General features: G+C 38.8%; 2 protein-coding genes across 5 annotated transcripts in view; both read right to left on the bottom strand.

The window, feature by feature from the left end:
• Positions 1-12,600, bottom strand: part of LOC135072618 (dachshund homolog 2) — a 160,341-nt gene that overhangs the window by 6,213 nt on the left and 141,528 nt on the right. For all 4 annotated transcript variants that reach the window (XM_063966615.1, XM_063966616.1, XM_063966617.1 and 1 more), the window contains 2 exons: positions 2,740-2,886; positions 1,421-1,627 (listed from right to left, as the gene is read on the bottom strand). In XM_063966615.1, the coding sequence (XP_063822685.1) occupies positions 1,421-1,627; positions 2,740-2,886 (354 nt within the window). The remainder of the gene's footprint in view (positions 1-1,420; positions 1,628-2,739; positions 2,887-12,600) is intronic.
• LOC135072622 (transmembrane protein 62-like) overlaps positions 1-12,600 on the bottom strand; it is a 229,583-nt gene that overhangs the window by 209,394 nt on the left and 7,589 nt on the right. The window lies entirely within an intron of this gene.

The raw sequence follows: 12,600 nt of genomic DNA, 5'->3' as shown, positions 1-12,600 counted from the left end.
TCAAAAGTAACGTAAACTCGCATGCAGCACAGCGGTGCATATTGCATGGCCGGTGCATTTTAATGAAATTTCTGGGCTCGCCGCGAGGCGGCCATGAATGGAAAAACTACGCGGGCCCCGCCGGCGCCTACTTTTTTTTACTTTGTAGTAATACTTCTACACAATCATGCATCCAACGACTTTTGGGAGTTGATAAAAAATAAACAACGGCGCTTTGTGTGAACCTGATAGTGTCATCGCGACATTCTGTGACTTTTTGAGGTTGTAGCATTTTGCATCTTTGAAATGGAGTTGGGAATGTTTTGGAAGTGTAACGTGTCAAACAATGATTTTAATTATAGATGATCCTTGCTGAATGACGTTGTTTGGATATTGAAATTACCAAATATGTTAGTATCAAGAAAATGCTGAAAACTGATATTCATGGTCAAATAACTAGGATAGAAACGGGCCAACAGGAACTTCATGGCCAAAATATGACTTTTAATATCAGTGATTGATAAAAAATCTGATTTAAAATCGCGGTCAGAACTTTTCATAACAGAAGTCCAATAACAGAAAAGAATGCAATAATCGAACCGATAGCCCCAATGTCGAATCCCACTCCCCCAGGACGCAAACGGTAAACTCCGTATTGTTCATTTCGTGTTTTTAAATACTTCAAATTCCCGATACGCATGCGGTATGCGATATGATGAGTATAAATTTCGTATGATGGCATTTTTTGTACACATCCTCAGATCCCTTTGTTGGACCATACATTTTCCTTTAAGGCCCGGTACATATCGGGAAACTAATATTGTTGCCACAATATTTGCCGTTTATTGAACATTCTGAGTACACGACACTGCACATTGAGCATCTGATAATTTATGTTGCATCTGTGTGTGTAAATCACGCACTAATATCCACTCTGCGAAGATGATTCTGTCGGACAAATAAGTATTGATTGATCAAATTATTGTATATCCACAGACGTAATGACGTATCAATTAATCATATCTCGAAGTAAATTACTAATTTCTTGTCGATAATCCATTATGTGGCGTTTGTAAAAACTCATTCCTCTCTACAACTACTAACAACTTCGTTATGATTTTCAGTCTAGACAATGGCAAAAAGTATCGGTATGGTTGACTGAAAACATTTATTTCTGTGCATTTGAAAATCATAGTCCTTTTGTGGATAAGTCACGAAGACAAAGCTCCTAATTTTCCAACTGACCAACACAAGGGACATTCAGGCACCAAAGTTGCATCTACTTTTCAGGTTTCCAGGTATCATTTAGGGTTTCCATTTTCCTTGTTTCAGCCAAATGACGCCCATTGCTGGACAAAGTCCCCCAAGAATTTCCACAATGACCGGTCTGTACCTACTGTGTTTACTGAGGGCATAAAGGCTAAAAGGGGTTGTATCTTACCAGAATAGTTTTGCCAGAAGGCGGCTCCTCCGCTCATGATGTCCACGGGCGGCGGCGGGTAGTTCCACTGCGGCTTGTCTGGCGTACGCGGCGGCTCCCTCTGGAAGGGGGGCGAAGCCGCCGGCGGCTCCGTACTAGGCGGCTTGCTCTCGGAACCGTTCTCGCGCTCCGAACGAGGAGTCTCTGGCGCCGGTGGTTGAAGATTTTCTGTTAGAAAAAGTAATTTATAAGTAAAGATGCTACGCAAAAAGTCGTAGCACTTTTGTGTCCTGTCCAGTTGCTTCCATCATGCTTGACATATTACAACGACTCGGCTTCAATGATGGTGTGTCATCATTCGTATTAGCAGAATGATATATTCTGAAGCAGCGTAATGATTTATAGTATTATTATACCTAGTTTGATATATGTTACTTGTATATTTTATAACTTGGACATTGTTTATCGTCAGTATTGACGAACGAATAAAAACGATGTCAATAAAACCAATTATATTGAATCACGTTTGTGAGACGTATTTATTCGATTCGAAGATTCCGATGTGCTAATATTTAATAAAAATAAATAATGGACATGACCCAGTTAATAAATACAAGCTCTACTTAGTTTGAGTCAATTGGCGTAATTGTTAGAAGAATCTATAATTTATATTACATTTTACACTGATATAATTTAATTAGTCACGCTAAATGATACAATTTAATTAGTGAATAAAAGAACAATTCAGTGAACCTAACAATAGCTATTGCCAATCAAAGAGTCACTGAACGTGGAGCGAGCAGGGATTATGCAAGAAATTGAACTCGAATGCGTGTTAGTACAGTGCCGAACCCTCGTTTCAAATGGTCTGCGAAACGATTTCCTGACACGGAGATTAGTACAAGCCTTCACCAGCGTTTACCCACCCTTCTTACGTCACGCACTCCATATCAGCTTAACAACGCTCAAAGTTACATATCGCCCTCATCAGCCATCAGAAACAAATCTTATAACTTCACTTATAAAGTTCAATTTCGCAGACGGGTATTGACTAACGTACGAAAACGTGCAAGTGAAGATGGAGCTAATACTCAGATAGTTTGACAGACGGCAAGTTAACATGTCAGGGGCACACACGTACTGCGAGTTGTTGAAGTCTGATAATGATAGTATTGACAATTTTGACATGTTCAAGACGGTCATGTTGCTTGTCAGGCCGAGGTAATATTAGTTTCTGAGGGAAAATGTTGTTTAAGCGTTACATTTGGGTGTATGTGAGTTTATATTTTCGTATCTTGACTATTATGATCTACTTAGAGAAATGGCACAGAACTACGTACCAGTGACAATTCTGAGGATCTCAGCCGGCGCTCCAGACTGCTTTAGCGCTTCTTCAATCTTCTGTTTTCTCTTCAGCTCCATTTCCAGCTGATCCTGGATTTGTTGCCGCTGTTTTCTTTCTTTCTTTAATCGTTTCTGATACATCACTGTAAAGAAAACAAAAATTAGCGTTTGTACTATTGAGCTATGAGGTGGGGGTTTTTAAGGAGATTTATAAATTAGTAATGCTCATGTTAAGTTCCGTGGATTGTCAATTGTAATCAAATTATACGGCAACGTTAAAGGTAGAAGGACAATAAAAGCCGAACGTCTACCGTGACGAAAGAACAATTAGGTGGTACCGAAGGGCATCACGAGGGTCATCGAAATAAAAGCATGTATTCGTGCAATGCGCCATACTTTCTGTACACTGTATCTATACCCGTGCGAATGTATGCACGAGATCGAACCTGAAATTACCTAAGGTCTGTCCCTCTCGCTCTTATGACACCACCTTTTCTTTATCTGAAAACAATCTCATAATACGTTCAAGGAATCTCTCGATTCGTCCGCAGTTACCACCTTTCGTTTTGGCATTTCTTCGTCGATAATCGGCTGATCGTCCGAATCGTCGGGGTCTCTCTTTCGGATGTATGCCGTCGTGATGTTTCTATCTTTTTCGCTCTGAGGTTCGATTGACGAATGATTGAGTCGGTGCACGTGTTGATAGACGCTCGAGGCCCTGCCTCCGCCGAGGCAGAGGGGCGGCACGCGGGTCTTGGGGTAAAACACAAGAGTCGGGCCTTATTACAAATATTGTTCTGCATACGTCTTAAATTTTGATTTAGAATAGTTTTAATTCAAATCCGTCTTACATGTAGAACCCATATTACTATGGCAATAGAATGTGGGCATTAAGTAGTCCTATTTTCCTTCGGCTCGATTCGGTAAACATTGCAATATTTTATCACAATTACCACCTGCTACTTGCTAAAATGTACTCCACCATAAATTATTCCTTCACTTAAATTACACATGAAGAGCACTGTTTAAAATGGACAGTCAAAGATGGTTGTCGCTTTGACGCCCAATTTAGACCACAAGATAACTCGAAGATCTGTCTTACGATCGCAAAAGATAGAGTTTTGATGAAGCCGGGCGATGAGGACGCGGATAACCCGTTCGTTTTATGGAAACGACATGAATAATAAAATAATAAAAATATGAGATACAACTCCTGCCGCGGCGCCGAGCCATACTGGAAATTACAATATCTACGAGCCTCGAGTAACTTTGATTGAAGTTTTAATATTTATTTTCTTTGATGATGCTGTTTCCATTTTTTTTAAGTCTAGTAATGTGTCTTTTATGAGCCAAGTAATGCTTTCAAATTACGTGCCGGCGCTCATAATTCCTCCGTCAAACATGAGATCAAATCAATGTTAACAAGTACACGGAATATTATGCGGATGAAAACAAAACGAAAGCGTTTTCTCATTAAGGATTTGCTAGTAATTAATGTTGGTGCTAATGAAACGGGCGAGTTCACTAGCGATCGACTCCTACGCATCATTTGTCATCGGGCGACCTCCGACACACACAGTAATAATGCACGGATCGCAAACTCGCGTTTTTATTTCGATTTGCATTTTTTGTATCGTAATTAGAAATTGCTTTATGAATAGTAATTTAAGCTTCATAGCAAATAACTTCGACATGTTTATTTAGTTATTATTTACTCAACAAATTATGAGCAACGATGCACTCAACTTATTCATTAATAAAATTAGGCCCAAGGCGTCCTTTTTCAGTTAATTTCTCGTCAATACAAAGGTTTGCGTCCAAAGTGCCGTTCAGTGGAAAATTCGATGGACCATCGAGTCCGAGCATCGATTCAGTCCAACACCTCTGGAAAACAGTTTTTCACTCCAATGGAGCTTATTTTTGGACCTTTTCATCTCACCTTTCTTGTCTATTAACGCGTTAATGATTATGTCAATTTAGCAAAAGGCCGGTGTAACAAAAATCACTTTCTCCGTAATATTAATTTAGTGAAGTGGAAACTTCCTATTTTTTGCGTCAAGATGTGATGTTACAATAGAGTAACCAACTGAAACGGAATGTCAATCACTCACTTCACTCTTCCCACGTACAACGGCTGCGGCGATCTACCGGCTCTTTTGTTTCTACAAGTCAATATTTGTCTGTGGCTCGTCGGCTCCGCTTTGTGATCGGTAATCCGGCCCGCAGCTCCCTCACTCACAGTTCATAACCGACGATGAATCGTAATAATCCTCCAATCGATTATTTAATTCGATTCATACAGATGCTGGATCACTGGCTGAACAAAAAGTTTTAATCTTTTATTGCTCTCTGTAGTCGGCGATAGTTCTAATTTCAAAGCACTTGAAAGTGCTTCATATTATGGTAATCGTTCTATTGTTTCATTCTTGAATGCTTTTGATTTTAAGACGCGTTGTCAGACAGTGTTTTATTAATAAGTCCTTCGAATAATTAAATGAGTATCAACTTTGAACTTATTAAGAAAAAAAATGGTAAACAATGAGGCTCTACAAAATGTAACCAATGACACGAAAGTTCAAAAACCAAACTTGAGAAAAGAATTAACAGAACACAACAAAGCGTGTGATATGAAGCGAAACAATTCGATGACCGAGCGTATGAATAAAAACGAACCACCGAAATATTGAAGGAATCCGTTCAAAGGGGAAAAAATGCAATAAAAACCCCGACCCGATACAGAATGAGAGTGTGGTTAAAAAGCAACGAACGAATATGGTTGCGAACATCCGCTGCAGACAAAAGTTGGGCTACTTGACTATGCAAATTATATTTGCGGACGGCCGCGAGTGAGACCGATCCGTAACGTTTCTCTTTTCGTACGTAACGTGTATTCTTTTAATATTTTCATCCGATTTCCTTCCCCTCGTTCATTTCGTTCCGTTTTAAAGTCGCCGAACAATGCCGCCTTCCGCGGGGCTTACGCCGCGAGCCCTGCAAGCGGCTTCTTTTTCTACTTATTATACCTATCTCTTTATATCTATTGAGTTTCTTTTCTTTAATACTTTCAACTCATAAATGGCTGATACGGTCCCCTAGGGTCTGTTGCTCGAATAACATGTAAATGAGTCTGGTTGCCTGTACAAATTTAAATTGCTATCTTTATAAAAAGTATGTTGTTAGATTAGATTTTTATATTGTGTAGGTATGCATTGCAAATGTTCAAACGTAAACATTACTGTCTTCTACAAGTGAATGTGTTTACATGTAAAGAAATAGATGCCAATCATGACATATATCGATAAATGTTCAAAGATAGCAGATTAAACATATAAATTACTGTTTTTAGTGCTCATAATTAGACGGCCGTGGTATACGAGAGCCATCGTATAACATTACCCGATGGCTCCAAGCGAAATTATTATTCCGATGGATTCTTCCTGCGCTTCTTTATATCAATAATTTAACGTAGGAGAGTAATTTCAAGCTGTGGCGTCATTCATTTTGCAACAAATTCATACGGCTTGTAGAGCTTGTTCCTTTTTTACTGGATTTAAGTATTAACGATTACATACCATGTGTCGATGTTTATTGTTTTTTAGTTTTACTATGTTAGCTATGGTACAATATTGTACATATTAAATTCATTCTACATGTTTTATTCATTTTTTGGATGGAAGCAGATGTATTAATGTAGGCCTGGATGTATTAATTATTGTATGTATGTATATTAATATTACACATTCATAAACATACATATGAAAGCGTTTTTAAAAGAATAGTTCTTCTTACCCCAATATTAATATGACGTAAATAAGAATCGCATTCACGCGGCCCCCTTCTTCGCGCCGAACGATTTAGATAAGTCTTTTTATAGTTCTTTATTGAAAATAAATTGCCTAGAATAAAATCAGGCGCAGTCGGAATGGCTTTCCGATAGATGTATGAAATAATGACGGACAGATAAGATACGACAGTTATCATCGGCGTATGTTCCATTTCGCTATGACGAAGCCATTTTGGTGACACTCGATAAAATAAATTGCTTTTTGGATGCACATGTTTAGTTCTCTGTGACATTTTCGTTGAGCCTCGACTTCGGTAAATAAACACCGTTGATTAGTCATTAGAAATGATATACTTACATTTGTTACAAATACATTAATTAGATACATTAATAAGTAAGAATAAACTGCATAACGCATTACACGTTTTTAATTGACGTTAGCGAAAAAAGTAAAAAAGAAACTTGTTAAGTTTTATATCATTATTCAGTTTTGATTGCTTTATGTGTAATTTAGTGTAATGATATTATGAAAATTATGCTGAGTTTGTTCAATATCAGTGTACGAAAGGACAGAAAATGTAGCATTCGTGTAAAGCAGTTTACACACCAACCCAGCCAACATGAGTCGTCGACTTTAGACATTGTCAAAAGTCATAGAAAGTACAAGACGTCGACATGTTTCTTTTGAAATAAAGCCGCGAGTCCTTTAAGGAGGTTCCTTTACAACATTTGTCAAGCTGTCCCCGCCACGCCAGCAGCGGACAGTTAGCTTTTTATCTATTTCTTGTGTTTTATTCGGCGACTCCACGAGTATTTATGAGCGGGTGGCGCTCGCGATAAACATTTTCCTCAAAATTGCGGGGATTATTGTTTTTGTCGGGGACTAAGTTACGACCGACGATTGACCTTTGCCGATAAAGCGGTATATTTCCGGACTAGTTGTGCGATATTGCTATTATTTTTGTGGATGATTGGTTGTTTTACTATTTATTTCGTCTTAGGTCTGTAGTTTAGAATGATAGTTAAAACTAAATTCAAATACATTCGATCCTTTGGTTGGTTAAATATCATCTTGAGTTTCAATCTACATTGAATGTCGTACGAATTTAATACGGGCTCTACAAGATGCGTCAGTGTCAAAAGCTGCTATTTACGTACTTAGTAGCAAAGTCAGTTTGATAAAAATATCTTTATAGTTAATATCAAATTAATATAAATGTTACATCGTTGTCATAACGTAACATGTAGTCGTTTGACCAATTTTATTAAAGCCCGTCCAGGCCAAATCGTTCATACACGGAAATAATGAAAAGAGAGAAATTTTCCGCGAGATACTTTTATCAAACCGATCAAAGGGCGGATCGGACATTCCGACTTCTTACGACGTTAGTAAAAAATACAATCTCGCTTTATAGTTACCATTCCAGTGGTTATTATATCCGTATCGATACAGCCGAACTTACCGAGCGTGAAATGCTCGATTCAGGATATTGGCGGCCCATGGTGTTTCTTCAGTGCCCAATATTCGGGAATAGTAATCGAAGTATTCACGCGAATATACACTTTTTGGACGACCGAATATTTTGTTGAACTTGAAAGCATTGTAACAGCCGTTTTTTTTTGTTAATTTTAAGGTACGTAACATTTAAAAAATATAAATTATAACATAAGTACTACTTATTGACTATGATACTCTGCTGGATAGTGTACTGTCCCACTGTTACGTCATTATTTCAATTAAGACACAATTATTAGGCTGGGACATCTTACTTTAGCTTTGACAAACGTCAAAAATCTGTCAAACTCCATACAAAAACACCGGTTATCGTTATAGTTACGGTCAAAGTAAGTTGGTGCATCTCAGCCTTAATGTACCTACCTAGGTATTAACCATTTTACATGATTTGTGAATTTAATCAATCAGTTATCATAAAATGTGTATTGTATGCTGGTATAGTCGTGAGAATATATTAAAGATACCATTAATTAGGTAATTAATACATAATTTAAGAATAAATGATACGATGGCTATTGTGGTAGAGTACAGGCGAAATTCGACTTTAAAGTCACGTCGAATTTTGTTGCATGTCTCAAGACAATGTTACTTCAGGACTAACCGACGCTTGAGGTTTTATTGGCGGGCAATCTGACTACAAAATGTTTCAGCGGTGGCAGCGAGAGGTTAAGGCGTACATAATGTTGCACTTACAGGTTTTGTTTGAAAGGGTTTAAACAACGAAGTTTTATTTTGCATTTTAAAATGACATAACAAAGAGAAGATACTTAACTTTTATAAAAGCTACTGAAACGAATTAGACGAAAATACGACGAAAAACCTGAAAAAGATGCTACGAAAGTCTTGAAAGTCACGTCTTTGCAACAGTGCGTATTGGAAGTGGCCTACGCAGCAGTGCTCTACTAACCTGATGCTAAATGATCTTTTGCAAAAAAGAACTAATATTATACGCTTCTCTTTTTAAAAATATTGTCAAATCTCGACTCGACTGTAAAACACTAAAAGCGAATAGTCATGTCCGATTAACGATGATTGTGTCCGAGTGTTAGTCGGCAGTTTCCGAATCCTCCCAAGTGATCAAGTTTTTATCGCGTATAAAAACTTTGATTGCTCCCTTCAGTGTTTACGTTTCTGTATAAAACCTTCAAAATAAATAAACTCCGACGTAATATGACACCTTAAAAATCGGACGGACACTAGACAGATGGATTAAAAATCGATTGCGAGCCAAAAAAATCGATGCAGTTCGGGATCGATGTATTATTTACGTCCGAATGGTTCACCGGGGCATGCTTCCTGCGACACGAGTGTGGTCGAAACGTGACACCGTTTATTAATATGCCTGAATTAATAATATTGTAGATATTCGATGGCAGGGGTCGCCGGGATCGCGTGCGAATGTCTCGTGAGGCTTCACTGCATCGATTCAAGAATGAAATATCGATTTACATTAGATTTAGTTGGAACTGTGCATCGGACAGTGGATGCGTTTTAGAATATTAATGTAATGTGAAATAGATCAAGAAGGATAAATAGTAACCATGACGGCTGCATTTTCATACATTAACATAAACTAGCGGCCCGCCTAGACTTCATCCGGGCTAAAGAATAGAATGTTTAAAATAACCTATTTCTATTTTGAATACATAATTTAGTGAACTACTTTAGTAACAAAAGCTATATCTAGATGTTAATGAAATGTATTATGTTTGATAGCTAATTCGCTGCTGTTAATTAATTACGATAGGAAGTAAAGTAGAAAAAAGTCCTATCGTCATATTACCAGTAGTGTAAAGCTGGGCGCTTCCACAGGCGCAGGTAAAACAACAAATATTGACAATAGATGATTGCAGCCCGTCCGACGAGATCCCCTTAGCAAACTGCGAATTAAAATGGGGACGAGAAAAATTAATCCTAATGCGATTTTAATGAAGCCGAAATGAACGAATGCAGTAATGAATTGCTAAGCCGCGGGTTATTCGGTTTTGTGTTAGCAGAATGGAATGAAAACGAGAGAAATAAAACGCAAAGTACGAGCTGTCGACCACGTCTGCTCCTGTTTCCATTATGCATTTATCGGCCAAAATGTAAAGCGCGACTCAGATTATCTTCGCTTTACAGCTTCCACGTATTAGCGCGCTCGGAGTCTGGGCGCTATATTGAAGCGTAGACAGGCTAGAATATAACAATAATTAAGGCTCAGCATTGCACAAAGATGCACGCCTTAACATCGAGTATAAAGCACACAAGCGCTGAAAATGTACACCTGAAGTCTGTGCTCGCTTTTGCATTAACGAATGCGGAAGCGGCGCTGTGCATACAGGACGCGTCCCCCTCCCCCGCCCCGGCAGACGCCTGCAGCTGCCTCGTGTCCCGCCCGTGCGTTCATTACCTCCACGCGGCGACCCAACAATTCAAGTTTGCTTTCCGCCACACAATCTACGCTACCAGACAGACTCGTCTAGCCATACACCGACCACTCGAATAATAAAGATCCAGGAATTAACCCGGCCGCACTGAAAAAGAGGAAACTAAGTGAACCCATCTCCGCCTGAATGGGGGTAATGCAGCGCGAGCACTCGGACCGCGAATGAAAGAAACTCGTTGGGAATACATTGAGCCTGTTGAAACAGAGGGTAAATGTCAACCGCGGAATAAAAACAGTCAACAGATAAATGCAAACGATCAACACACGGCAAACTGAAAAGGCGAAAACGTCTGTTGACATTCCAAACACGGACCCGGTGATATTTTTCCATTTTTAGCTGTGCGAATGAAATCCTCCGAGGAGGGGCGGATATTCGCGGAATCAATAAAGTGTCCGTACTAAATTTGCTCTAGCCCATAAAATATTCAATTACGCATAAGCACACATTTGCTAAGGCCAACAACGACCACGCGGCACCCCCATTAAAGACGCCTAAGGGCCATTTAATCGGTCAGTGGATGTAAATTCGTCGGCCCCAAAACAAATATCCCGAAACTAATAAGGAAACGAAATATGTAAATCGTCTGCCATATTGTTTCACAAGTGAAATCTTCCTTTAATCTTATAACAAATCCGTGTCCAAATGACCGGCCGGGGCCGAATTTGAATATGGGGGTACGTTCAAGGGTTACCGTGGCGAGCCTTGTTGCGGCGAGGAAGGAAGCAAATGTATGCAAGACACGCACGGAGGAGATAGCGGCCGTAATGTTGTCCTATGCACATATTGCATCAAATTAGTTGTCGACTTGTAAACAAGGAGGAGGAAAGTAAGGCCGCTAAGACGTCGTCGGTGGGTAGTTTGCATGGATATGAGAGCGGCAATATGGGGGCCCGCAGCTGCTGGCTGTACTCATTAAGATGTTTTATGGTCGGCCCGCCGGACCGTGTTGCCAATTTAAGATATTTCTATGCGGGACGGCGCCACGTTAGTTTGGCTTCCGATTAGGGGATTAAAGTGGTCCTTTAAGGTATTAGAGTAATAATTGCGGGTCCCATTAAGCGGTTGTCCCCGGTGTGATATCGACTCGATAGATACTCGTATGTAGATGCCGGGGAGCAGTATTGTTTTTGCTTAGGTTCAAACACAAACAAAACGGTCGAATGACGGCGGTGCAATGAAAAAAGACAAAGCTCAAACAAATTTGGTGCGATCCGTCGCACCTATTCCCCGCGCTGCAAGTAAATCAAAGGGTGTTGAAACTTTACACCCACTTAAAGCCGGACACAGTAATAAAGCGTTCGAACTTCGCCGACCCTGGACATCAAATGGGCTACCCCTTCTCACATTTTGTTCGAGAGAAAATTAAAGGTTGAAGCTCACTCGATTACGCCGAGCCTAAATTGTGTCTAAATTCAAAATGTGATTTGTGACAGTGTAACTTTTGCTTTATTTTACTCTTGCATTAGACAAGTGAAAGACAAAAATTAGCAAGAAAATGTTTAAATAAAAAAAAGAATACCTATCGATGTTAAAAATATAAGTAGGTGTGCAAATCTTATCCAAATAAATAAATATCTATGATGGCGTGAATGAAATTTTCAATTGAAATAAATAATACAGTACTAGAAGAAAAATAATTAATTAAAACAATATCAGTAACCGATCTCCAAGATTTCCGGCTCGAATCCAACGATACATCACCTAGAAGTCCTACAAACTAGCAAGTTAATAATTAAGCTTGTGCCAGCCAACTTGCCTTCAGACTGGAGAGCTCATCATCCATCTTAAGTTTCGCTTACAATCGGGAGATGGTTTCCTATTATGTATATCTGTAGATATTAATGTAGCTGTAGGTAGAGAGCTAGATACAATAGGTAAGTTGCAAACAATCTCTTTTAAGGATATTACGAGTATGTATGAGTAAAGTGATTTGAGTCCAAAGAAAAACAAAAGAAAACTAGTTTATTGAAAAAAAAAACGGATTCAGATTATGTTCTTTTTTAACAAAACGTAGTTTCGTTTTGATATTTTCAATAAAAAATTCATTATCATGTAAAAAGAAAAGAACCAGTTGATATCGTGATTCCAATAATGGCCTTCTACATTAAATAAAAGAAAACTAGTTTAA

The sequence above is a fragment of the Ostrinia nubilalis genome, chromosome 6 (genome assembly GCF_963855985.1).
Source record: "Ostrinia nubilalis chromosome 6, ilOstNubi1.1, whole genome shotgun sequence".
Lineage (NCBI taxonomy): Eukaryota > Metazoa > Arthropoda > Insecta > Lepidoptera > Crambidae > Ostrinia > Ostrinia nubilalis.
Note: the sequence above shows the minus strand (reverse complement) of the source record. Positions and strands in the feature narration are given on the sequence as shown.